This window comes from Spodoptera frugiperda, chromosome 31 (genome assembly GCF_023101765.2).
Source record: "Spodoptera frugiperda isolate SF20-4 chromosome 31, AGI-APGP_CSIRO_Sfru_2.0, whole genome shotgun sequence".
NCBI lineage: Eukaryota > Metazoa > Arthropoda > Insecta > Lepidoptera > Noctuidae > Spodoptera > Spodoptera frugiperda.
Genome location: NC_064242.1, coordinates 9270281 through 9297208, shown reverse-complemented (window position 1 = coordinate 9297208; position 26928 = coordinate 9270281). Strand labels below are relative to the sequence as shown.

The following is a 26928-nucleotide window of genomic DNA, read 5'->3' as shown; positions in this document are numbered from 1 at the left end:
AATGGAAATGTGCATTTCAAAGCGAGTGCAAGCAAATGGGACTTATTATAGCTGCCTATTGAAGGCATAGACGTCGGCCATGTTTGCCTCTCATTTTTATTCTGTTTACATGGACCAGCTGCTCCATTTGTGGCCCGGCTCGTAAAAACTGAATTGGAAACAGAATAAAACATGTAGATATTTTTAATGTCGGTACTTGAGCATTTTACTATATTTTCATAGCATGACAACGTTATTATAGATAAGGAATCCATTAAAATGTTCCAGTTCATTTATAAACTTCTTTAATTACATATCTATACAAACATCAGCCAATTGAATTACAACTACACAATAATTTACAGTCTTTCCGAATAATACTTAAAACATTTTTTCATTTAAAAAAGTAATAAATACGAAGAAGCAAACCTTTTCAAATGCGAAAATTTGGTATCGTTATTGTACAAAAGTTACACATATGCTATTAAAGATACTCGTAGATTATAAAGTTCTATAAATATTTACAACTTGGGACGATTGTCGTCAATAACAAAACAAGTTCTTTAGCATTCGCCTAAGGCTAAGACTAAGGCCTACAGATCAATATTAAGAGATCGTTTGGGATAATGTTAACTGAGGTCCTTCATACCAGGTACGTTTGAACAGTGTGCTGGAACACTACGGACTGCGGCTGGTTGTGCCGGCCTTGGAAGTCGTTCGAGGAGTAATCAGAATCTATCGTGGAATAGATATGTTCCGAGAGCGGGCGGTCGCACGGCGATCGCTCCGCTGAGTTAGCAGACTTGCCGCAAAGCGTCTGGCAGGTGCTGTTCAACACAGACGCGTCCATAGTATAAGTATTAGAATTTCTTCCATAATTTAGTCTTTTTAACTTCTGACCATGTCGCTTAGATGACGGCATGGCGTAACGTAACCTCTCCCAAAACCGTTTCTCTTTCCACGTTATCTCCAAACCCGTTTTGAAATATGACTTCAACTCCGGATCTCGTGGGATGATCCCTACGCTCACTATTATTAATTTATGTGGATTCTTTTGTAACGCTTTCTGTAAAGCTTGTCGGAACTCTATCTGTGACCACTCGGTTAAGATAAAATTCTTTGTTAAAACTACTATGATACGCCTCGACGCCTCGGTGGCCTCGACCACCAGGTCGGGGAACTGAGCGTACGTCGCTTCGAACTGCGGAACGTCTCGGTAGTGTAGGCATAGATGGTATGACGGATAACCGGTCTCTAGTTCACGAGCAAGTGATTCCACGACAAATTCCTCGTCTTTAGGGCTATAACAAATATATGCATCGTAAAGCTTATCAGTATCCTTAAAAGCGCCCGCTAGGGGGGAGAGCTTAATTCCGCAATTCGAATACAACCACATCCTACAGGCGTATCTAAATGTGAACACTAAAGCTAATATTAATAAAATAAGCATGAACCCAGTCAAAGCCGAGGCCAATAATGGCAAATTGTGAGAGACGAAGAGCGCGCTTATCATCGAGTTATCGCTTATTTCACTGCAAACTGTCACGTTTAAATTCAATGGCTTCTTTGCCGGGTTCATGTTCTCATTCACACACCACAGACTGGAAATATCGACAATTTTCTCAACGTTCTGTGATACATAAGTTAAAAAACCTTGCAAATATTTACAGTCGCATGACCAGTTGTTAGTTCCAATGTATAATGTTTGTAACTTTTTATTATTGTCTAAATGCCACAGACCGTAATTTACGAGTCTGTTTCCATCAAGGCGCAAAACTTCTAGAGCTCCCAAAAGAGAAAAAGTTTCATTAGAAATGTACTCAATTAAATTACTTTGAAGATACAATTCTTTTAAGTTGCTTAGCTTTGAGAACTCGAGACCCCGTAATTGTTTCAGTTTGTTGTTGTCCAAGTGTAGGATTCTTAGATCTCTTAGCTCACTGAACGTATTGTTGTGCACAGTTATAATATTACTGGAATTAAGATATACAACTACAGCTTTGCGCATTGAATTAAAAACAGATTCGTTAAGTTCATTGTAAATGTTGCCATCCAAATAAATATGGGTTGCATCAACAGGAAAGTTGTGAGGTACAGACTTCAATTGTTTAACAGAACAATCAACAACGCTGGTACTTTTCGCCGAATCGTGATAACACGAACAATTAATTGGGCACAGTGTTTTGCAGTTACAGTTATTGAAATCGCAGCAATGGCAGCCGTCTGGACAGTAACTGTCGTATTTACACAAAAAGTCTTTGACATGGAATGAGCTGACCGGGAGGTATTTCACGCCGCGTACGTAAGATTCCTTGCAAATTACATTCTCCAAGTCCATCACGCGCGGGTATTCGCGAGACGTAATGGAATTGATGAGTAAAAGCCATTTCATTGTGCAATCGCATCGAAAGGGATTGCCACTGATGTAAAACTCGGGCAGCGCTCGTTCATCTGCTACTCTCGAAATACGTAAACTATTTATGTCCAAACTTTCAATCTCATTGGCATACATATCAACTCGAGTTAAATTTCTCTTCTCGAGGAACGTATCGGTCTCAATACTTGTTATGAAATTATTGTTTATGAATAATAGCTCCACGCTATTTGGGATCGACATTGGTGACAAGGTCACTAACCGATTGTGACTGGCATCTAACGTTTTGACATGGAGTTCATTTTGGATTTTATAGTAGTTACCGAGAATCTCAATAAAGTTCGCGTGGATGTCTAACCATTTCAAGCTTCCCGGAATAAAAGCGTAATCAAACCAGACCAAATGATTCTCGGATAAATTAAGCCATAACAGTTTAGTGAGCGCTACAAACACCCCGTTAATGTCAGAAATGAAGTTCCCATCCAAACGGACGGCTTCCAATTGAGTATTCTTTTGAAAGGTTTCAGTCTCGATTGACTGTATTTTATTTTTGGCCAAGTTGAGTACTTGCAGGCTCGGCAAGCCCCAGAACATGCCCGCGGTAAGGTTTCCAATTTGATTGTCGATTAAACGCAACCCGGTCAGTTGCGATAGGTTTTGGAATGAACTGTTTGATATTTCTGTTAATAAGTTTTCACCTAAGTCTAGCGATTTCAAGAACGGCAGCTGTAAAATTGCGTCTGGTACTTTTACAATCTTATTCGAACTTAGATCTAGCTCTTTTAAATCTGAACAATTTCCAAATGCATTCTCACTGATATAAGATAGCATATTATTATTTAAGTTTAATTTATTTAATATAAATAATCCATTAAACACGTGATCCTCAATAGCCTGTAACTTATTCTGACCTAAGTTTAATGTGTGTAGATTAAAAAGCGGTGAAAATGCATTATCTTCTATAAATGTTATGGAATTGTTGTACATATTCAAAATTTGTAAAAAGAACAAGTCTTTGAACATGTTGCGTGTTATCCGTGCGACCGTGTTATGGGACAGGTCGAGCACGATTAATCTTATTAGACCACCGAACGTTTCATCTTCTATGTGGTCGCTCCTCAATTTATTCGCCGAAAGATCTAAAACGAGCAATTGTTCCAACCGATTGAATATTCTCTTAGGCAAAGTTTCCAATTCATTATTTTGTATATAAATCTCTCGAATTTCCCTAGTGTTATAAAATAACCCATCTGGTAAATAGCTAATGGCATTATCGGAAAGGTTTACAACTTTTAACGACAGTAAGTCACTAAAAACTTCGCCTGGCAGCTCATTTATTTTATTATTTTGGAGAAACAACTGTGTCAACCGGCGCAAATGTAAAATTTCGGAGTCAGCTGGCAGCGACATAATGTCGTTATGACTTAAATCTATAGTCTGTAATGTGGACCCGCATTTATGGCCGAAACCCAATTCATCGACGAACTTAATTTTGTTACGCGTCAAATTAAGTGAAATTATATTTTCCAGTGCACAGAACAAGTCTGATGGTATCTTTCTGATGTTGTTGTGACCTAAGTCTAAGGTGTGCAGCTCTCGCAATCCATTGAAAGCTCCCAGCGACAGCTCCAACTCCTTGTTGTTGCTCCACTCGTTGTTCATGGAGCGAATCTTCAGCGTCTTCAACCCTCGTAAGCCCTCGAACACATTGCCAGGCAGTCGTAGTATTTTGCAGTTATCTATGGTTATCTCTGCCAAACCTTGCATTTTCCCGAAGTGGTGGTCTCGCAGTGAGCTCTCGAGTAGCAGCGGGCTGCATCGGATCGCGAGCCGCTCCGCGCCATCCGAGTGCATCGAACCGGCGACATCCCTGTCCGATGACAGTGTCCGTACGTTGCACTCCACCAAACCATTCTCACCGGACACACGGAAACAAACATCTGCATCGTCAGGCGCTTCCGTAAGCGCCGCGCCCATCACTAAACAAAAGAATATCGCGTTAATTATCATTTTAAACGGCACTGTGTCCATATCATTTTCGTCACTTGTCAGAATAGAGTTTTTATGAATGAAAGTTGAGTTCGTAAGCCGCGCACGGTCATGTTCAGCTGTTGTCTACGCGTGTACTACACGGAAACAATTCGATAACGACGATTATGAACGGTATAGTAAATAGAGCAGTGTGCGTTCGGCACGACATGGCAACGCAGGCACGCGATCCCCCCGCGGTGGCGAGGCCGCGACTGCCGCGTACAATGAAATGCCATGAATGCGCGGCGGCTTGGAGGGAACGGACCGCACCAACATTTCTATTGCCGCATAATAAGTAACCCTCGTAGTTTTGACTTTTATACAAAACGGAAACCGTTACGCGACGTTGTTCCTATAATTTTGTAGATTTATTATTTTTAATATAAACTTAATTTAAAAAATTTTTTAAAAGTAACATCTTTAAAAACTTATATAGTATCAAAAAATAAGTATTTTCTGCAGAATTATAATATTTATTATCGTACTATTTATTCCGCAAACCAGCGTCAGCAGTTTATCTCCTATCGTAAATGACTTTAGGACTTAAGTCGCCTTAAGTTTTTGACTTTACTTACACGTCAGGTAAAAGTAAACATTTGTTCATTATTAAACTTACAAGAAAAGGAAAATACAAAATGGTCCACAAGACTGTACGATTGGCGCAGTGGCTGGATGACCGGCTGCTGCGAAACATGTCATTGATTCTATTCCTGCACGTGACCCACAAATTGCTGTTATTAGATAATTAATTATAATGAATTATGTAGCTGCATTATTAAAAAAAAATACACAAAACTATAATATTATGATTAACAGACACGACATTAAAATTTGCGGTTGCTAGCTGGTTCTCTTATATTATAACAAAACATTCTGTGGGAACATGCAGTCGTTGCTACAGGTAGCTGGGCACGGGACACATTGTTATACTGCAGCTGCGGCAGTTGTTGACGAAACTGACAAACCACAACAAGCCTACAGGGTCTACAAGACTTCCTCTGCGAAATTGCGAACGCAATATGTTTTTAGTGGCAGCTAGGTAACAATATTATGTTTGTGATTGGAAATAAATAAATAACGTATGAAATACCAACTAAAATGTTCAAAGTTAAAGGTTACCAACCAAAGTACCTATATTATGCAAAATCTTATAGGGAACGACTGTCATTTTTGTAATTGATTCTAAGTTTAAAGAATTTTTAATCATCAGCAACCAACATCGTTGTGAGAGTGTCAGTAAGAGGTTAATACTCCCTCGTCTCACCCAAGGCGAGAGAAGCCATTGGATGGTTGCGCCACTAAAACATGTAACTGGGTGACTAGTTGCTACACCGCTACTAGTCGCAGATTCGAATCCCACTTGGAACTATTCTTTGTAAGTAGGTATGATCCACAAACTTTGTAGTACCTATGAGAGCGAAGTGTAGCTAAAATTAATAATTGTATTTATAAATACACCCACGACACGATACGATACAGGTAAAAATCTTATTTCGCGGATTTAGGGGTGTTTCAAGACTATAGTAAGTAAACATGAGCAGTATAGCACCCTTCTTTTCTCCCTACAAGGTGACTCACACGAATCTACCTTTATACCTTTATTGACCCATAACACAATGTAATTTGGTCCTAAGTACATAGATATAAAATTAAAGCCTAGTTCAGTATGATGTTTGATAAGACGTGATGCGCTGTTTCCACCTTACGCTAAACTGTCATAAACGAACAGTTGCCTATAAACGGAGTAGAAATAGGCCAGACCAGGAGATTCTAGGTGACATTATCTGTGGTTCCTAATGCTAAATACCTAAAAAACGAATTCCTTAGCCCTAGTCAAGCTCCCACCGAGACGCGCTGACCTGACTTAAAAGAACTGACTCTTTGGGGCTTGAATAGGCTTTAGCCACACTGACTATATGGTCAAATCAGCCCTAGTTCTGGCTATAGCAACAGGCCTACACCGGCCTTTGACAGTCAAAGTGACCAATCTAAAGTAATGAAATGAACACGAAACTTGGAAAATCGAAAATGATTAAAAAATTTCATATCAAATGACATACCTACCTTACATGGACTTGATCCCTAGCGAAACCACCATCTCGAACCGTTAATTCTGCACCATCGAACGATACTAGTATATTTCTTTTTCATTGCCAATTTTACTAAATTTTTTATAACCTGTAATGATAAACATACAGGAGCAACAAAGTTATAACGAATTAAAATACACATTTAAAACGAACTTACCTTAACTTGTTGTTAATCCCACTAACACAAAGGCCTTTTGAATAAATAGTATTGTGTAGGCTAAGCTTACAGTAATGATTATTACATGACATCATTATTTATTTACTTACTTTATTAATGGTATTTTTTTTTCAATTTGATTATTACGAAAGGAATGGCTGTAGAATTGGCGCAGTGGCTGCGCTAACCAGCTGCTGTGCAACGTGTACAGAATTCGATTGCCGCGCGGGCCCCAACAATTCTTAATGTTTGTTCAAAAATTGTTATTTCTTATTACGGTGTACCTAGTGTGCATATGATATTGTATGTTTATAAGCTCACTCACAACAAAGTAACAAATTATTGTTGCGGACAATTAAAAAAAAACAGAATTTCTTAAGGTCACGAAAGAAACTATTATAATCAACCTATTAAAAATAAACACTGTTAACGAATCCGACCAATCGCAGTCAAGAAAATAAAGGTTTAGAATACTTCTAATTTCGTTACCGCAACTTGTTTGAATCTAAATATTGCTAGGAGAAAAAACAAAGGCACTGGTATGTAAGTTACTGCCATAGTACAATAGCAGTCTAGCCTGTAATCTTCTTATTAATTTAGGTAAGGAAATAGTTAGTATAATAATTTTTAAATTTATTGTAATAACAAATCAATTAATTTCTTCTATAAAAAAGCTGATACCAAAATAAAACGATTAATACACAGATACGCCACCTGTTGGCATTACGAGTGATTAGTTGCTCCCAACCCACCGTCCGTTGTATACCTGTTCAAGTCGATGGCGTCCTTTTCAATCATGTGCTACTTATACCTGAAGGTATCAGGAGTATAAACAGAAACTGTTTGTGACGGGGGTTCAAAAGTTAAGGATTTTTATGGGAAAAATCTCGGTATTCAATTAGTTTGCAAGTAAATTCAAGTAGAACTACTACAGACTATTGATAATCTGTTTTCTCAATCATTCACTTTATATGCTAGTTTTTGATATTTGTTTTAGGCAGTGCCGAAATTTTAGGCTTTATTTACATCCAAACGCGCGATTTATTATAAAAAAAGCTAATTGTATGACAAGAGCACGGACCAAGAGTCTGTGGAGAACAAATGTAAATAAACTTAAAAAAACAAGACGCGAAGTATAAGGTTAATTTAGATAAAATAAAAATAGGGTCACGGATATCTATGTTTTGCCACGAATACAAGGCGATTACTATAAGTATCAAGATCAAGGTCCATGTAATTCTAGTCTATTCGTTTACCATCTCGGCTTGCCCATCTTCCACTTGAACTAGTTTAGCTTCATCATCATCATCATCATCAGCCGAGAGACGTCCACTGCTGAACAAAGGCCTAGTTTAGCTTAAGCCAATGTAATTTGTAAGAGTTAGAAGAGACATTTTGAATGTCTTTTAATTTTGTTAATGAATGTACAAAACTGCTTATTTTCATTTGTACCACACGTCAGCGAAAATTATTAAAATTAAAATGTTATTATTTCCGATGTCTGACCGAGTCTGCCAGTCGTGTCTAGGATCGACAGGCACAGCGCGACACAGATTCTTTTACTCTCAGTGTTCGACTGCAGTTAGGAACTTGTAGATTTCACTAAAAATACTTTAGTAACCCGTAATTGGAAGTCATGTCCTGTCCGCCATAAGCTTTGGTCAAACCTAAGATAAAAAAATTGTGGGATAGGATTTTTAAATAAAAAATAATAACTCTTCTTCTATTTTATTTTCCGTCTTAACGTCTTCGTGCCAATCATCATGTGACGTCTTTCTTCCATTCACTTCCTTTCATCGTCCATATCCCTCTCTTTCACACATAACACTCTCTCTTACACTTCCTCTTGCGTTCCGTTTCCCACACAATCATTCTGTGAAGAGACTGCATATCGATCTTTGACTATGAATGACGTGAAAGAATCATAAAACGATAACCGGCAATAAGTAATTGAAATAATAATTATGAAAAAACCCTAAAACAAGAAAATCATCGTAAAATTGAAGCAGTCGGGACCCATTCTAAATATGAAGACTTTGTGAGGGCACATACGGCTGGCTTTCTGGAATGGGTCCCGACTGCTTCAATTTTACGATGATTTTCTTGTTTTAGGGTTTTTTCATAATTATTATAAAGACACGCAGTCGGGTTTTTTAGTTTTTTGAATTACCTTTTTTTATTTTCTTTTCTTTTAGTTTTATTATTTTTATATTTTGATATATTATCTAGTGTCACTCTTATAGTAAATACGAATCAAACGACCCCTATAAAGCTGAAATCCATTGAGTCGTTCAGGCTAAAGAGTGAGCAATATTCGAATTTCGCGCCAAAAATCCGCCATTTTGTTTTTTTATTATTTTGATATATCTAGTGTCACTCTCACAGTATATACGAATCTAACGACACCTCTCAAGCCAAAATCCATCAAGCCATTTAGGCTAGAGAGTGAGTAATATTCGAATTTGGCGCCAAAAATCCGCCATTTTGTTTTTTCAATAATTTGATATATCTAGTGTCACTCTCACAGTAAATACGAATCTAACGACACCTCTCAAGTCAAAATCCATCAAGGCGTTTAGGCTGCAGAGCGTGCCAAACAATTATACATACATACATACATACATACATACTTACATACATACACTCGAAAAACATATCCCTCCTTCTGGCGCAGTCGGGTAAAAAACATCATCAATAACAATAAATGGTAATTCATGAAACAATTTTACAATCAGGAAAAAGGAAGAAAAGATAAATAAAACCACACTTTTATTATTATTCTATTATATTCTAGACTTAATTATTATTTACAACAAAAAACGGCAGACAATGACAAAATAACGGTAAGTCACATTTATAGCCATAACATCTTACGCTACATGCTTTCTTTCAACCAGTAGTTTATATGAGAAGACAACATTATAGAACGTTATTTCGACAAACATTTCATGAGCAATAAATAAATAAATAGCTAGTACAGTATACTGAGTGAATACTAACTTAACTATAATGTTATCTCTCTAAACTTGTATTACGATTAAGTAGTACAATTTAAAAGGCTAAAACACCTTAAGTAGAATCAGAAACTACTAACATACCTACTCTGGAATAGTTATAACAACTTCAAAACACGAATAAATGTTATAAAAAAATTAATCGTTCAACATAAAGTACATTTCAAAACTCATCAAAGACAAGTTGATTTCGATAATATTAACGTTCCAAAATAAGCAAAATTATATACAGAAAATAACTTTAATTGAAACTAAATTAAGTGCGTTCACTGCAAACTGTGTTTAAAGTATTACAATCGCTGGGTAAAAGATGTCTAAAACTATATTCGTCAAGCATGGCCATTTTATAATAGTACGTTGGTATCACAAATGATTACTTAGAATTACACGAGTCTCTTAACACTATAAACGAGTCGCCAACGGCTGCCGGCAACCATAACTATAATTGAACTAATTTATCAACTGTCTGCACTGTTAGTGTTCCGGAAATTCAGTCTTACGTAGGCTCTGGTCTCAATACAAACTGACACATGTTTAGTATACACAGAGTCGTCTTCCATTCTTCACAGCGCAGTTTCAATAACATATTAAATTACTCATAACTTTGGCAAATGGAATACAAACACAATTGATATAAGGCCTCATCACAAAACGATTCTATGTTACGTAAACTTCCCTATCTATTTTAGTAAGAGTGTAGTTTATTATATCCTAGTTAGTTATTGATATGAATTGATTAACTTTGAAGAGTATTTCGTGTGTATTTTTATCTACAAATGTTTGGCCTCAAAATAATATCTATTTTTACATTGATTTTTAATACAAGCTGTGCAACTATTTCAGCAAAAAGTATAATAAGCAACCTTTTTTTTTAAACCCATAGCCTGTAACATTCACAGAATATAAAGGGCACTTTTATAACTAATGTTACACGATATTATTGCTCATACATTTAGTGCTACCTTAACACAGTTCAGCTTGGACTAAATCAGTATTGCATTCGTTAGATTACAGCTAGGAACCTTTTAGCGCACTACTACAGATAAGGAAGATATCGAGATACATAAAAACTAGCGAGAATAAATTGCATGTTCAAATACCCGAGAGCCTGTTTGTATAGTTACTTACCGTAAATTAGACGTTACCAGGTCATACTCAACATCATATCGTTAATATATCAGTCGCTCTAAAAGTCGTGTCCGATCCGTAAAGGATACTTTTGATTACCGACTCACATCCGACCAATCAAACTATACAATATACGGAATTTGATCAGTCACCTAAAGAGCGATGAAACACAGATCAATGTCTATAAAGTACGATTTAATTAAAGTACAACTACATTGATCACGTTACGTTGATCGACACCGGCTGATCATCGGAACTAAACAAGAGCTTCCAGCCCGTACAATTAATATCACACACAGTCCGCACACGGCTTTATCCATCACCATCACTATCAAACCGTCCAATAACTTTCACTTACTGGTTCACAATCACTTAGCACCATCGGCGTTTCTTAGCTGTCCCTTCATCGTTTTTGCCGGTGCGAGCCCCAGTCTATTTATCGGCCTTTATGTGGTCGGGGCGGTCGCCTCGCGCGTACCTCTGCCACATCTTATTGTATAACATTTCTAACCCGGTGGCGTACGCTTTACAATCGAAGAGCGGACTCTCCGTACGCGCTGCCCAGACCTTAGCCCGGATGGCTTTTAAACTGTAAAGAAAAATAGAAAATATTACGTCACAGTTAAAAGAAATTCTATGATTGCAAGATGAAGTAGATTTTACCAGATTCTAAACATTGCACATTTTGACTTTGTGGAATATTTTGTACGATAAGAAAACACAATAAAGTGTTATACTTACTATTCCCTATCGGTTCCTAGTCTTACAGCTATATCCTGATATTCTATCCTTGTTCTTGCAATCAGCTCCGGACAGCCGAGCGTATTCAACTGGGACGCTGCCACTCTGTAAGACAAAACAATCTAATTAGCTTTTATTGCAAAGCGTGAAAACAAACGGGTATAGGACGGCAATGCATTTAACTTCTCTGATATTGCAAATATGTAAGAGATAGGGCTGATTGCTTACCATGAGACGATATGATGTGATGTCTACTTTTTGTCTCCCAATTTTCATAACAGCCATGAATTGTAATGACTGATTTACACAGGTTAAAATATTCGGGTCCGAATATTCAAGTCAGCGCTGACTTCAAGCCACTGTACTGACTTCAAATCAGTTTACACAGGGTTATTTTCGGGTCAGCACTGACTTGCCTCCAATTTGTAGTCAGTTACTATTACTATTCTTTATCTCGTAGTTATTTACCTGGAAGCCAGCGTCTCGCCCGGCAGCGTGACGACGGGCGTGCCGGTCCAGAGGATGTCCATGCTGGTGGTGTGTCCGTTACACAGCGGCGTGTCCAGGCACACGTCGGCCAACTGGCCGCGACGCACGTGCTCCTCCTTCGCCGCCACGTTCGAGAAGATAATACGGCCAGGGGGCAGACCTAAATAACAACAAAACATTTTTTTAATAAAGTAACCTTCACATTGCAAGTGCGACTGCCGGGAAAAGGGTCAGCGAAGTATTGCTGGGCTATTTTCAGTTTTTCGAAAATTTCTCAGTAATAACACGGAGTCTGGAAATGTGCCCGGTATATGGCAATAGGCGCATTCAATATTACATGGGACTTATAACACAAATGGTAAAAAGTGGGTGTATGTTGTATAGCGGATAGCGGCTTTACGTGCCGTAATGTGCACCTCTGCCTACTCCTTCGGGAATAAAGGTGTGACGTTGTGTGTGTGTGTGTGTGTGTGTGTGTGTGTGTAACCTTCACATATTTTTTTACGTCCCGCACTAGCAATCAGGTTATAAACTTGATCCATTGTTTTCATAACAATTGATTCATTTTCTCTTAGTATTGAATGCAGGTTTGCTTTTTATGTGAACAATGGCCTGCATTACATGTTTTTTAATCTAGCTAAGACGGATGTCTTGGCAATAAATATTTCTATCGTCTACAAGATAAACATGCTTAGTATGGCGCAACTTCAGCTGATAAGGTGTGCGTAAGATTGTTATTAAAATATGTTTATTAGTTATCTTACCTAGTTGTTGAGCAGTGTTCTGGAGGTTGGGTTCCCCTACAGCTGGGAACCTTAGCAGCCATAAAACGCTGTTGGGTACATTCTTCAATATGTACACCCACATGTGCAAGGTCAATGGGTCAATTTTATAAAGCTGGTTGAAATTACAGTACACCACTGCGTCGTCAGGAAGACCGTATTGTTGACGAGTTGTTATTACTATCGACTGCGGCACTTCCTCGCCCGTCGCAGCCTTATTGTTCGTCTGTGTCGTAGCCAGTCCGTTTTGTAGAATTACTCCATTTACTGAAGTCTGTAAGTAAACAATATAAATTAATAACATGTTTTTTTTAATGAGAAATTAAGTCATAAATAAAAGCTATAGTCGTATATCGTACCTGTACTTGTCCAGAAGCGATCATGGTCTCGATAGGTGTGGTGGTCGGTAACTCCGCTACTTTCAGAGAAATTTCCACAGGACGAGCGGCTCGTACGATTTCTTTAATTTCCTTAATATCTGTGGTCTCCACAAGTGGCGACAGATCTGTAGCATTGATGACAGCCACATTGTCTGCTACGCTTCCTAAATTGTTATGAGATTTCACTTTATCGCTGAGAATGAGTCTTTCTTGCAGATGTGGGAACATTTGCTTGTGATCGCCCACGAAGTACGTATGTGGCATGTAAGCCATCTTCTCACTGTATTGGCTTGCCAGTTCCAGGGGCGACGTAACTCCATCCGTCACCAAATAGTCCATATAACTAGCCCCGCTAGTTCCCGGATATCCGAGCCACATAACTTGCACAGGGGCCGGGCGCAGCGCAAATATCTCGTTACGCGCTCCCTTCGTGTAACCATTCATATTAACAAGAATGTGAATACCGTCGCCGTAGATTTTATCGGCAGCTTTGCCATTACACTGAATCTGAGATAAATCAATGAAGTGTTCCGCCTCTCGAGCGATCTTGGATCGGAATGTAGTTCCATCATCAGGACTCAGAGCGTAACAGAAGATCTCAACTTTAGTACGGTCGTGCAGACCGGGCACAGACTGCATCAAATGTGACGTTGGATGGTTTCCAAAGTCACTGCTCACGTAACCGATACGTAGACGTCCTTGTAACTCTCGCGGGAACTTGAACGGAGCCTTGTGCAGAACTTGTACTTTTTCAAGGCAAAGGTTAGCATGCCGTGCCGCAATCGCTTTTCTATAGTCATGAGTAAGTGGGTATAACATGGAATGATGGGGGTGAACAGAGGGCAACCTGTTCTTTTCGAGCTGCTCGGCTACAATGCTGACGAGCTTCTTCATGCGTGACTCGTAGTCAGTCCAATCGCACACAATTTGCAAGCAATGAGCCAAATTGCAGTACGCATCAGGGAAGTCTGGTTTCAATTTCAAAGCCGTTCTGTACGACTGAATGGCTTCAGGAATATTTCCAGAATCTTTGTGAATGCTAGCAAGATTGCTGTGAGCATCAGCGAATGCAGGATTTATCTGTATAGCTCTGGTGTAGCATTGCAATGCACCCGCTACATCTTGCATCTCTTTGAGCGTATTGCCCATGTTACTATACGCATCTGCGAAAGTTGGTTGAATTCGTATCGCCTCTTTGTAATGCATGAGGGCTTCGGTTAACTTGCCCTGTTGCTGTAGTACTGACGCCAAGTTGCTGTGTGCGGCAGCAAATTCGGGGAAAACTTCCAAAGCCTTCAAGTACAACCGTGTCGCTTCCTCAATGTATCCTTGTTCACGTTTAATGTTCGCCAAGTTGTTCAGCGAGTCCGCATGTGAGGGGCATAGCCTCAAAGCTGTATTGTAGCATTCTTCTGCGTCAGCAACTTGTCCTTTCTCTTTAAGAGCGTTTGCTAAATTACAATATGCGTCAGGGAAGTTCGGTTGTAACTCAATGGCTCGTCTATAGGTGTCAACTGCCAAGTCAATCAATCCTTGTTCATAGTAAACACACGCCAAATTGCCATGTACCACAGCATTGTTAGGCGATAAATTTAACGCCCGAAGATACGCAGCCACGGCCCTATTCAACATGGAAAATTATTGTTAATTAACACGTGCTCGCATATTAATAACAAGTTTACGATATTGGAATTGGAATTGTAATATTAATTAAACATTAACATAATTGTACAAACTTATGAAAGCATTAAATATTTAATGCCTAAAATACATTGTTTCAACTAGGTTGGAAATTAAGGTAGGTTTGACTCACCTGTCAAAAATTCTGGCTTCCTTCAGTACATTTCCCAAGTTAATGTAAGCGTCCAAGAAATTTGGATCTAGTGCAACGGCCTTTTCAAAGTGATGAATGGCCAGCCAGATTTCACTCTGTGCGTTAAACACGCATCCCAAGTTACTCCAAGCCACTGCAAAGTCTGGCCTCGTTTCTATTGCCTTCAAGTAACAAGCCTACACACACGGAAAAAACAAATGTTAATAACTGGACAGCACTATGTTTTAGTGTAATGGTGTTCTGAAATGTTTGTTACGCCAACATCAATAATTACACCTTCGCTACGAGTGCTGCTGGGTGATCGATGGGAACTGCAAGGCTGCGATCACCAAACATCAATCGCAAACAATATATATTACGCAAAATGCACCCTAGAGAAACGAGACTACGCCGACTGCCACACACATCAGTAGGAAATGCAAACGACAAACCAGTGCAAACCAAGTGCAACCGCACATCCATACGTCTGTAGTATACAGAAAGTAATCATACATCTCAAGACAGACGAACCAACCACAAGTGAACGCTTCCACTTCCTAGCCGATGAGAGAGGATGGTCACGACAATATCTAAATCAAAGAGCACGACTTGTATCCGAATCCTGTTCTTACTTTATGTCTTGCAAACCTTTTCCACTTTACCTGCAGCAGGCATGGTGTCATCGTGGCGGGATAGCGAGTGTCGTACGAACCATAACCCAGCTAGATACAGCAGCGGGCACACCTACACTTGCCTTACCAGACAATACCTTGTGAAAATATAATAGAAAATTAGTTGATTTTGAGTCAATTTGTTTCACCCGATCGTCTTCGTAAACAAATTATATTGCAAATCAAATATTTATGATTCGAGAGGATCATTGTCCTGCTCACGCTGTCATCGAGCAGAGTATTACGACAGGCATGATGTGGATGACCAAATCATAATACAAATAAACTCACTACGTCATACCACTAAATGAAATAAACACTACAGTCTCCTCTGATCCTCCATTGTTATAAGAATTCACTACAAGCACAAGAAATATAATGTTAACTAAAAAAGATTTGAAGAAAACAGGATTTAATGTTGACACAAACTTTTAGCAACACTACGTGAATTAGTTTACTCTCATTTACTGTTCAATACTCCACACAACATTGTTAGATAAGAGAAAAAGAAATTACACATTTTACAGGTAAAATGTATAGGTAAATACGTTATTTAAAATATTATCAGTTACATTATTACTACAGATGTTGTGTAGAGAATTGAATTGGGATTTAAACGCAAATCGCTGTCACAAAATATTGAGCTTCCCCCCTTCCCCAAATAAAACAGCTTGTGTTATTACTGTACAAAAATGTACTCTATTTTGTACATGACGTGAAATATAAGACCCATGTGTACGGCAAGCTTTAATAAAAAAATGTACGTGAAAAATATGTTACGCAGATATGCCCTTGTATTCAGTCAATGTCATACATTGACATAAACAGTGACTCAAACTTTATCAAACGTAATTTTATTATCAGATAACGATACACATAAGATGTATAATATTTTGTGACTAAATTATAATGTGCAACAAGATTGGAAACAGAAGTTGTGTGGCCAAACAAAGCATTCGATTTCCCATCCTGTGTCACGGGTGTAATAATAGTTTCAACAAGCTCTTCAATGACTCCTTGAGAGAATAAGTCTTGGACCAGAATGAGAACTAATTGTTGAAACCATTATAAAGGAAAAGCTGACGCAAATTGCAAATTGTCCTGATGTATGTACGCAAAAGCAGTTACGCTTACAGAGCAGAGAGTACGCTAATTTGTTTCAGTACAGTGGGAACTTTTAGAGAATCCTGTTAACTTCGGAGCAAACCAGAAAGTCGAGGAGGAAATTATATTTACCTTTGCCTCGTCCAAACGTCCTAGAGCTTTGAGCAAATTGCCTAAGTCACTCCTGACGCAGTAAAGGTCCTGTGAACAAAATTAAAACTTTAGACTTCCTTTCTAATAACTACTTTCGGTATGTCTTACTACATCTATTTAAAGAATCAACAACAGGAAAACGCAAATTCAAACGAATGATTTATTTATTTTCGTACAGGAAAACAAAACAAAGCCATTATGATTATTATAAGAATGATCTCAGATAAAATAACGAACGCCTTCTAATCTAGATCTAAGAAACAGCTTAGCATCCAATTAACGTTAGTACTAGGAAGTTATTTCCGATTAAATATTTCAAACAGTTTTCAGCTGAAGAATGAATAGTCTGTTATTCTATCTATACATTTTTCCTTTCGTGTATAACGGAATAATTGCAGACTTTATATTTTGACTACAAATTGTTTTTACACTAAAATTATCCGATAATTGTGTCAATCAAACTAAATGCTATATCATTATAATATTGTTCAACAAAACTGTTTACAGTCCGCCTCGCTCGTTGAAACAACCAGATATTTCAAGACGAAAAGTCTCAAGATTAGGAAATGCCATTGTTATAGATATCTCTTCTGGGTCTGTTCAAGTTTATTGACAAGGTTTTAGCATTTAATAAAAATATTTATTTTTTTATAATTTTCCAAACGAAAATCAATTGACATATAATGTTTGGAAAGCATTTAAGGTGGTTCCTTTAAAATTATTACTAAGCCACACATGTTATGTTTTTCCTTTCACAATCTAATCTGATACACGGGTTATTTCAAGCGACTGGTCATTACGTGCTATTTATCACAACTCGAACATTAACATTGATTTATTGTGGACATTTGGGCCTAATGCACAATTACTACACACAAGGCTACCTACAAGTACATAATACACTTTTCTAAAAGGAAAACAATAACGCAATTTGAATAATTGCGTGTGCCTTAATAGAAAATGTTTTCGCAAATAAATTAGCCACGAGGAATTTGCACAGCAATTAATAACGAACACTTTTAATTCTGGGATCGTAGTGTAATCTCCTTGGCAATAAATTTGATTTACGGCCTCAAACATCGTTCGCAGACGGCTTAGCTCTATGTATTATACAATATTACAAACTGGCACATCTTGGAAAAAGAAATTTTATCAACAAGGAACATTTACATGAACGTATGTGATATAAAAACTAATGTTTTCCACGATGACGTCACCTTCTAATATAATAAAGTGGGGAATCGGCATCGCCATGCGGTAGTAAACATGTCGTGGAATTTTACCGCATACCTAGTTGATACAATACATACGCGTAACAATAGGTTATTGCTGACAACAAGGACTTATGATAATAGACCAGATAAAAAAATTACAAGCTTCGATATTCAAAGTTAATGTTTAGTTACTTAATCCGGATAAGTTGATTAGTGATTGATTTGTTTATTGTTTACTAATATGGAATAACAATTGACGTTATTCAAACCTTGAATAACAAAATAATGTGTTAAAACCGTGTTTACTTTTTAAGTTACAGAACCTATTGCTGCACATTTTATTTCAGTTGCTACTCGTTATTACTTCTGGTATTATGTTTGCAAATCTATAATAATGATCTTTTTATGTGAGTTACAATGTAATACAACGTAACAATTTTTATGCCAGTGGGTGGGGTGTCGTTAAAAGGCCTATAAAACCATTTTACGTCCGAATGTAATCCGAATACTAAAATATTCAGTGTATATTGTAAAAATTGTTTAATATTGTAGCTAATAATTGCTATTTGTGGAGTTGTGTATTTATAGATAACACTTTTGTTGTTGATGCTTCACACCTGCTATTTGCCAGCCAATCCATTTGTGCATTCAGCACAATGATTTACCACTGCTTTTGTATTGAAATTAATATCAAGATACGAGTCTCATCGGCATTTTATTTAAAACATTGTATATCCAGAACAGTGGGTCGGATCTCTTTAGATCAGATAAAACGTATGCTTAAATTAAAACTGATAAGATAACATAATACCTATATACAATTTGCATCTTATAACAAGAAAATAATGGTACCTAAGTTAAAACCATAACAGTTAAGTCCACAGTTTAGTTGTGGCTATAAAATCAAATGCATTTAGGTACTAATAGTGTACCTTAGTAAGTCATAAACTTGTAACCTACTAGCGTTTATTTAAATTCGTACATAGATAAGCAACAGACAAAGTACGTTTACAAGTGTGTTTTTCCGGCGTTATAAAATTATACTGTAAAATTATTACCGTGACAAAGAATAGATAATAAAATATTAATAAAACAACACTAGAATTAACATATTTCTTATCAACATAATGTATTCTGTATCAAGAATATGTAACCAACTTATGGTTAGGCTAAACTTTTTTACCAGTCTACTTTTTACAGACTACTATCAATCAATATCGTTGCAAATGAATGGCAGCATAATTATGAACTATCGACCGTCCGATTGTTTTTTGTATCTGATTTAGTATCTAAAACATCCATTCAACCATCCATCATTCCACTAAACAAGTATAAACTTAAAACGAATACACTTGAAGGCATAACTAATGAATGACTACAGAGACTAAAGAAACAAGTACTTGTTTCTTTATTTATACTTCGTATCAATGTTTACTAAGATAAAACAGTACTAACTAATAATGACTAAGACTAGTCTTGTTTAGAGAAAGCGTTTTCAGTCTGGTTTATCTCGAAATAGAACATCGTTGTCTAGACAGAGCGCTTTCGAACCGATCTCGGCCATTTCGGTATAGGTAGGGGTAATATCAACGCCCTATTCTAGCTTAATACGAAGGTAAAGGTTAACTGCATCGCGACCACTTCACCCGCATTGCGGCACTATCGCTCACTGCAAAAAGACAACTTTTTGCATAGGCTCGAACCATAAGGTGATCGTTTATGAGACTGAGTCCACACTTTTTTGTGCTTGACATCTCCATCTTGTATTTGAATATCAGACCGATCGATATTGCCATTTATATATAGTTGTTTGTTTAAATTTCGTATCGTAGACAAAGGCTCGATTACTGGAAAGTACTCGACATCAAGATTAGCAAGATTCTGCAACTACAGAGCACCAAGTGTAGTGCTTTCTCTCACACATTTGTAATGTAATATGTAGCTATAACTAAACAATTTATACATAGAAATACTTCTAATAACATCTTATGAATGTTGCTAAGCTTCTAATTACAAATGAAGATTCGTTGGTATAATTCCCAAGTATTATCACGCATTGTACTAGTTATAAAATTACGAATAAAATCATTTGTAGTATAAGAATACTGTATAACAAATAGTACAATTGCCCAATATGTCAGTTCTAATTTTCTAGGCCGGTAAAGGGCAAAATTGTGTCATTGGCAACATGGACGTCGTACGGACCAGACACGCTGTCTTGTGGGAGCTACCATCACCTAGCTGTTTTTCTCATATTATTTCAACAAGTATTATTAACATTACTACCATTTCGTTGATGTAAATAAAACAGCTCTTACATAACGAATAATAACACTAGGCAACAAAAAAAATATTATTTTTTTTCCCAGAGATCTGAATGTGTGATTCGGAAAGGCCATTGTATAGAGAACTTAGAACAGTAAATAAAACATCTCAGTCACGTATAGCTTTTAAGAGAAATTTATTTTTAGTTTTAACAATTTTTTGTTATTATTTTAAAGTAAAATATTATTTAGACTTGAAAAATAAACTAGTTTTTGTTCTTTTGGCCTGCCTGTTATAAGAAGAGGTTGGTGTCTCTCTAATTAAAAACCAGCAGTGGTCTGCAAGCATTGAAGTGGTCCATTTTCCCTGATAACGCTTTTCCATTGAGGCAATTTCTTGGTGAAAGCGCTCACCGTGCTCATCACTCACTGCGCCTAGATTTTCTTTAAAAAAATTAAGGTGCGAATGCAGAAAATGTATTTTTAATGACATATTGCACCCCAGTTGTTTATAAGCATGTAACAATTGGTTTATAAGGCTTTCATATTGAGGCGATCGTTTATTTCCCAAAAAAATTTCCGTGACTTGAACAAATCCATTGCATTTTTCCTTAGGTAAGTCTAAGTCTCTAAAAAGATCGTCAAGCTCAGATTGGCTGATCAAATGTGGTGCTTTAGATGTACTTGCCACTTGAAAGTCTTCACATTCATCATCAGAACTAGAAGTGTTACTTGAGGATTCAACGTGACTTGGTGGGTTAGGTACTGGAAGATCTTCTGAATGTGGTATTGGTTTTGTTACGGAAGACACCTCTGCGTACTTTACTGTGTGCTTAGATTTCTTAAAAAATCCTTTGACATCTGTGAGACAAAAATAACAGTCACTTACATGATCCTTAGGTTCTCGCCAAATCATAGGTTGACCAAAAGGCATCTTAGTTGGTTTTCCATTAAACCAGTTTGTCAAATTCTTGTGGCATGAGAAGCAACACATGTGTGGCACCCAATATTTATCTTGGTTGCGAACGTCTAAACCAAAATATGCACGATAACTCTTCGTAATTACTTAACGGTGTTATGGGTTTTTTTTTACTCTTCGGTGAAAATAAAACAAAATAAATCCGGAGAATTAACACAAAAGCGAGACATGGCGAAAGAAATCAATGTATACTGACACTACAAAATATTATTGTGATCGTTACTAAGAAGAATTTAGAGCTAGCCTCCAAAACTAATAAAAAAAGTGATTTTTTACAAAAATGTTAAAATCTCCATTCCTATACGTGACTGAAATAAATTATTATTTTTCTGGTATTAGGTGTATGATTATCAATAAAATACGGTATGAATTTTCCCCGGGAAATTTTGAGTGTTGCCTAGTGTAATTTATGCAAAAATAAGTTTTGGGTCGCGGGCACTAAAATTCATTTTGCATATACTGGTTAATAAATAAAGAGCTATGTAAAAAATACATAGAAAAATTAAGTCCTTGTAATCGCTGGGATAGAAACTTACTATAAACTGTAGTGATCATAAACTGATAACACGTAATTCTGGCATGTCTTGCGATATTATGTCCAATGAATGTGCCTTTTGTATGTATAATACGACAATATCAACTTGTCAGCGATAGCTATGAATAGATTTATGAATCATAATTAAAACAGACATGTATCTAGTACATGGTTATTGAAATGCTTTTTAAATTGAATTAAGATTAGCTGTTTTAATGTAACTAATTGAATAATCAAATCATAAATGATATGAAAGTGGCGTAATGTACATCGATAAGAACGAGCATGTAGTTTTTATACCCCTTGCGAATTATAAGTAGGGTGACCGTGTATTCATCATCAACGGCGGTGAGGTAACCCCTCGGTTATAAAATGAACGGTCGTTTTATACTTATTTAATGCCCGTAACTGCAAGTGGTGATTATGATTCAACTAACCGTTACGGCAAAAATCGACCTGTACTTAGTATGTAAGTATTACCTACCTAACTACAAATAGTTTTAATTCTACAATAGTCTACTTACAGGGTTATACTGTAGAGCTGTGACGTAAGCCTGAACAGCTTGTTCCATGTCTCCAGCAGCCACAAGTGCGGCCGCCAAGTTGATGTAGCCATCGATGAAGTCCGGCTTCAATCTGACCGCATGCCTGTAGTTCTCCAAAGCCTCCTGAAGCTGACCCCTCTCTTTATACACGTTGCCCAGGTTACTAGATGATAAAAACAAAAAGATTTTCAATTAGCAAAATTACTCATCGTAAACATACAAGGGCGTTCGTAAAAAGACCCTCACGTTTTTTGTAGATTCGTACAAACGCACAGCCCACCCTCGTTTCCCCTACATCGTAAATATGGCCGCCAGCAAACGCTCGCTGGGTCACTAGCTTACTTATTACATTTTATTCTTTAACTGATAAACTACGATTCCCTGCAATCGACTACTCACTAACCTATCTACCAATGACTGCTAATATAGTTTTACTGGTTATTGTAATCAGTAACGTCCATCGCAAGAAGCAGTATTGTTGCAAACAATAACATTTTTTATGTAGATTTCCTATGCTCTGTTATTCGTCGAGTCAATGATATCTTCACGATCTCTAACGGTTCTAAAATTCATTCTTCACCCAATGTAACTGCAGGAAAGACACTTTATGAGGATTTAAAGTAGAACAACCAATTGTACCACAATACGTAATTGTTAGGTTTAGTTAACTGGCTCATTGCACGTGAAACACGCAAGAGGAATTAGGATCAGACGTATAGTTAATACAAACGGCTTCTGATTACGTCTTTCCAAAGCCGACGCCCCGCCTTTAAATTAAATTACAACAAATTAGCGACTTCATACTGATTTTCTTAGTAAATTAAATTCGTAGCCATAGCAAAGGTGTGACTCGTCAGATTGCGTGACCTTTCCGAATCGAATTATGTTAAGTAATTTGTATAACAATTTGAAAATGGGTTTTCACATGTTAACATTTGTGGCATGGTCTGATACCATATACATATTTGTACCATATTATATACTGGTATGTTCTATGTTAATGGATATGTAAAACAATGTCTTAATATATTGTTTCCACAAAGAACTAAAGAGTAGAAATGTCACAATAACATAACACAATAGACAAATTACTATGGAAGATGAATAACAGAATGTCCCTTTTATCAATTTATGTATTTATTTATAGTGTCCATAGTTTCCACTACACTGTAGTTATAATTATTCTTTGTTAAGGAAGAGATGTTCTTACAAGTGATTTCATGCGAAATAAACATGTGTACCTATTTAAAATGATTGCAAACCACTCCAACAACTTCAAAATGGCCTAATTTTTAATGGTTCGCTGTTGCCAAAATATTTTGTCAGTGACACATCAAATTATTTCAGCTGGGACATGTTACAGAAATAGTTATTGCATACATACAAACTTGTTAGTTACATTTACTTTGTTTAAGAATTATTCAGAGTCTATCACCACATAATTAATTTACTTCAAGTATTTATTTTTACTTTACAAAACATTGGGTTCTTTGTTATGTGAAAAAAATATGTTTATAAGAAAATATGAATGTTTTAAAATAAATAGGTACTTATTATCTTTTCATGTATTTGTCATGAACATGTTTACTTAGCTTTGCATTGTGAATGCAAACCAAGGCCTGGAATTTGTACTATTCCTTTTGTTCAGAACAAGATAATGTAGCAGCATTGTTGTGCTTCCAAGCTTAAGTTGATTGTTCATGAAGGTATAACATACACCAAGGTGAAGAGCATAACACAATGACAATAGAACCTAAGTTTATATTGTATATTATATTATTCATTTAACAAATATGCCTGACTGACTAACGCCATTTTCTTCCTAGTCCCTATAGAACAATATTAACTGTTTATGAAATACTAGCTTTCCGTCCGTGGCTTCTCACATGCTTTTTAAAGGGATTGATATGCCTGACTTTTTTTATTTACCGTGTTCTATCTTGAAAGTTGTAATAAATAAATAAATAAATAAATAAATATTTTTATTAGAATGTTCCATACAAAAATCCACCCTCTATTTTAGGAAAGTGAGGGTTAGAAAGAGAAAACAATATAGCCTTTGTTACCCTGCAGCCCCCAACTAACTTCACAGAAAAAATCATATCATAAATATAAAAAAAAAACAATTTTACTCTGCTATGAGATGAATTAACATCAAACCAAGACACTTTCCCATTTTATAACATATGAGTAATAAGTGTGGATGTCACAAGCACACTAGTTAACTAACTATAGTTGATATAACATGACACTTTTAATTGCCTGTAGAGAAAGGGCAAGGCACAGAGAGCAACTGTACGCTACCTGGTAGTTATTGAAATGAATATAATGTCTTGCGGTATAAACATACTCTCTAGATTTGCTTACAAAAGATAGATAGAGAATTGAAATATTATTTTGTATGGAGCATATGTCAGTCAATGATTAAAACTACAAAATTGAAAATAAAATAATTCATACCTGTAAGCCTCAGCTAGAAGGGGATTCTGTTTGATAGCCAAGGTGGAGAAGTGAGCAGACTTATCCAATCTTCTGCACTGGAAATGTATGGAAGACAATAGTAGAAGTACACCAGTGTTTGTCCCATCTTGTCTCCATAACTGCATGCAGTGTAGCTCCGCACTCTCATAGTCACCCGCTTGATACTCGCGGTGGGCAAGCTCCAACAGTCCTAGGGAAGAAATGAGTAAATAATTTGATATATTTTACAAGAAGTAGAGTAGTATTACAGCTAGTTTCAAATCATAACAAATATGGTTTTACTTAGGCATCTCATTTGAGACAATATTACTTAATTCAGGCAGTGGGTTGTTCTTGGGGCGGATTTACTTCAATTCTTTTATTACTATAATCAAAAGAAAAGTAAAGAAAATCATAGAAAAAAAGTATGCAGCAGCCATTATTATACAGAGAAATAAATTATATTGTATATATTATTGTAAGAGTCACATGTCATAAAATTAATGTCTATCAATTTGAAAGAAAATCATACATACCTATATATTGTTTAATGCTAACAAAAACTAAACTAAATTAGAAATGAATAATGTAGAAATATTTCAATTTCTTAGTTTGTGAAACCAGTTATATAAAATATGGTTTTAAAAATAGATTAAAGTTCATTAACAAAATTCATGAATGGAAATGTTGATTCATTCATGGTTAAATGATATTTTTAGTGGAAAATTAATAAACTACAAGGTCACGGTACTGTTCCACTACACCACGGCCTTTGATGCTACCGTGGACAAAAAAGAAAAAAAAGACACACATCTGCCTAACCTATACACAAAAAAAATACACAAATAGAATTCACAATGACATAAAAAACAGATGCCTTGAAACTAAATTACAATTATAAATTCAAATCAAGATCAAAATCGACGAATCCGAATTATAAATATCTTACTAACACAAAGCTTCCTGAAGGCTTATTGAAATTCTTAGGAAAATTCCCAAGTTCACGGAAAGTTTCAGTTTTATTTCATGATTTTGCATTCACAATAATATATCAATTGAATACGTACCCACTGTGGAGATCTGCTGAATATCTGACATTTTCAATATCACCGCATTTGCTGGAACTCCAACACCAACAATTTGCTGAGACTGTGGTTGCGTCGTGACAGATTGTGGCACGGCGACGTTCGCTTGTGATTGCATTTTGGTTATCATCGTTCACATCAATCAAACACAATTATAGCACAACACACAATCACAGTTTTCCATTAAAACAATCGTCTTTTCTTTATTTTCTGTAGTATTTAGCCATGAAGATCTAATGAGTAATCCACAGCAACGCTTTTCGCAATCCGCAATCCGCACACGACGCGACGGCTAGCGGAAACAACTCAATTTTTAACAATGTATCCTAATATTTTTAATAGACATTACATTGACTATAATTTGTGACGCGCCATTATGATCCTTATGTACAGGTGACACTGAGTATAATAGCTTGATTGATTGTGACGGATATACACAACAACGCCTGTAAATTTTTGTCTATGGTTATTAAATAATTTTATCTAAGAACTTAAATGATTAGTGATAAAAAGTGAAAATTATACAGCATTTTTTTTATAAATGAACCTAACTTATCATTAACTGTTCGATTGATAATTTAGCTTTGTCAAATAAATAAAATTTGAACTTGTATTCGTGTGTTTCCGGTTCAGATTGGCGGTAAATTTAAATACAAAAGGCTCAAAGTAAAAAAATACTAGACCACTCGTACTAATCTGCTTGTTTCTTTTGTTTTGAATTAATTTTTAAGTTTAAACCACATAACAATTTATCTCAATTTTATCCTACAAATGTGAGACTCGTGTTATTTTTTGTTGTTTCCAACTGCATTTTTATGGAGTAAATTGTTTTCTTGTCCCAGATCAGTTGAGATAACATTTGAGACACGTGTCACGATCAATAGCTGCACTAAATCAAGCACAAAAGCACTACGATTTTAATTTCAAACTATGTGTACCA

General features: G+C 36.4%; 2 protein-coding genes across 3 annotated transcripts; both read right to left on the bottom strand.

The window, feature by feature from the left end:
• Nucleotides 1–267: 267 nt before the first annotated feature.
• Nucleotides 268–4664, bottom strand: LOC118276203 (toll-like receptor 7). The gene has a single exon (XM_035594438.2). It carries the CDS (start codon nucleotides 4382–4384, stop codon nucleotides 623–625), a length of 3762 nt encoding a protein of 1253 aa, XP_035450331.1. The 5' UTR covers nucleotides 4385–4664; the 3' UTR covers nucleotides 268–622.
• Nucleotides 4665–9398: 4734 nt separating this feature from the next.
• LOC118276516 (UDP-N-acetylglucosamine--peptide N-acetylglucosaminyltransferase 110 kDa subunit) lies at nucleotides 9399–26304 on the bottom strand. 2 transcript variants are annotated; one of them, XM_035594872.2, is made up of 10 exons: nucleotides 25971–26304; nucleotides 24904–25114; nucleotides 22423–22606; nucleotides 16886–16954; nucleotides 14979–15175; nucleotides 13145–14786; nucleotides 12768–13059; nucleotides 11983–12163; nucleotides 11515–11619; nucleotides 9399–11362 (listed from the first exon to the last, which is right to left on the bottom strand). In XM_035594872.2, exons 1-10 carry the CDS (start codon nucleotides 26116–26118, stop codon nucleotides 11206–11208), a joined length of 3186 nt encoding a protein of 1061 aa, XP_035450765.1. In that variant the 5' UTR covers nucleotides 26119–26304; the 3' UTR covers nucleotides 9399–11205. The 2 variants fall into 2 exon arrangements, with proteins under 2 accessions (XP_035450765.1, XP_035450766.1); XM_035594873.2 differs by lacking the exons at nucleotides 22423–22606; nucleotides 24904–25114; nucleotides 25971–26304 and adding an exon at nucleotides 15641–15747 and having other exon boundaries at nucleotides 16886–16946.
• Between the last annotated feature and the right edge of the window lie 624 nt (nucleotides 26305–26928).

Coding starts and splice junctions, on each gene's coding strand:
- LOC118276203 (XM_035594438.2), bottom strand. CDS start 4,384: ATGGACACAGTGCCGTTTAAAATGATAATTAACGCGATATTCTTTTGT.
- LOC118276516 (XM_035594872.2), bottom strand. CDS start 26,118: ATGATAACCAAAATGCAATCACAAGCGAACGTCGCCGTGCCACAATCT. Junction 22,607..24,903: donor CTTCTAGCTGAGGCTTACAG/GTATGAATTATT, acceptor TTTATCATCTAG/TAACCTGGGCAACGTGTATA. Junction 13,060..13,144: donor TCGCTTCTGGACAAGTACAG/GTACGATATACG, acceptor GTTTACTTACAG/ACTTCAGTAAATGGAGTAAT.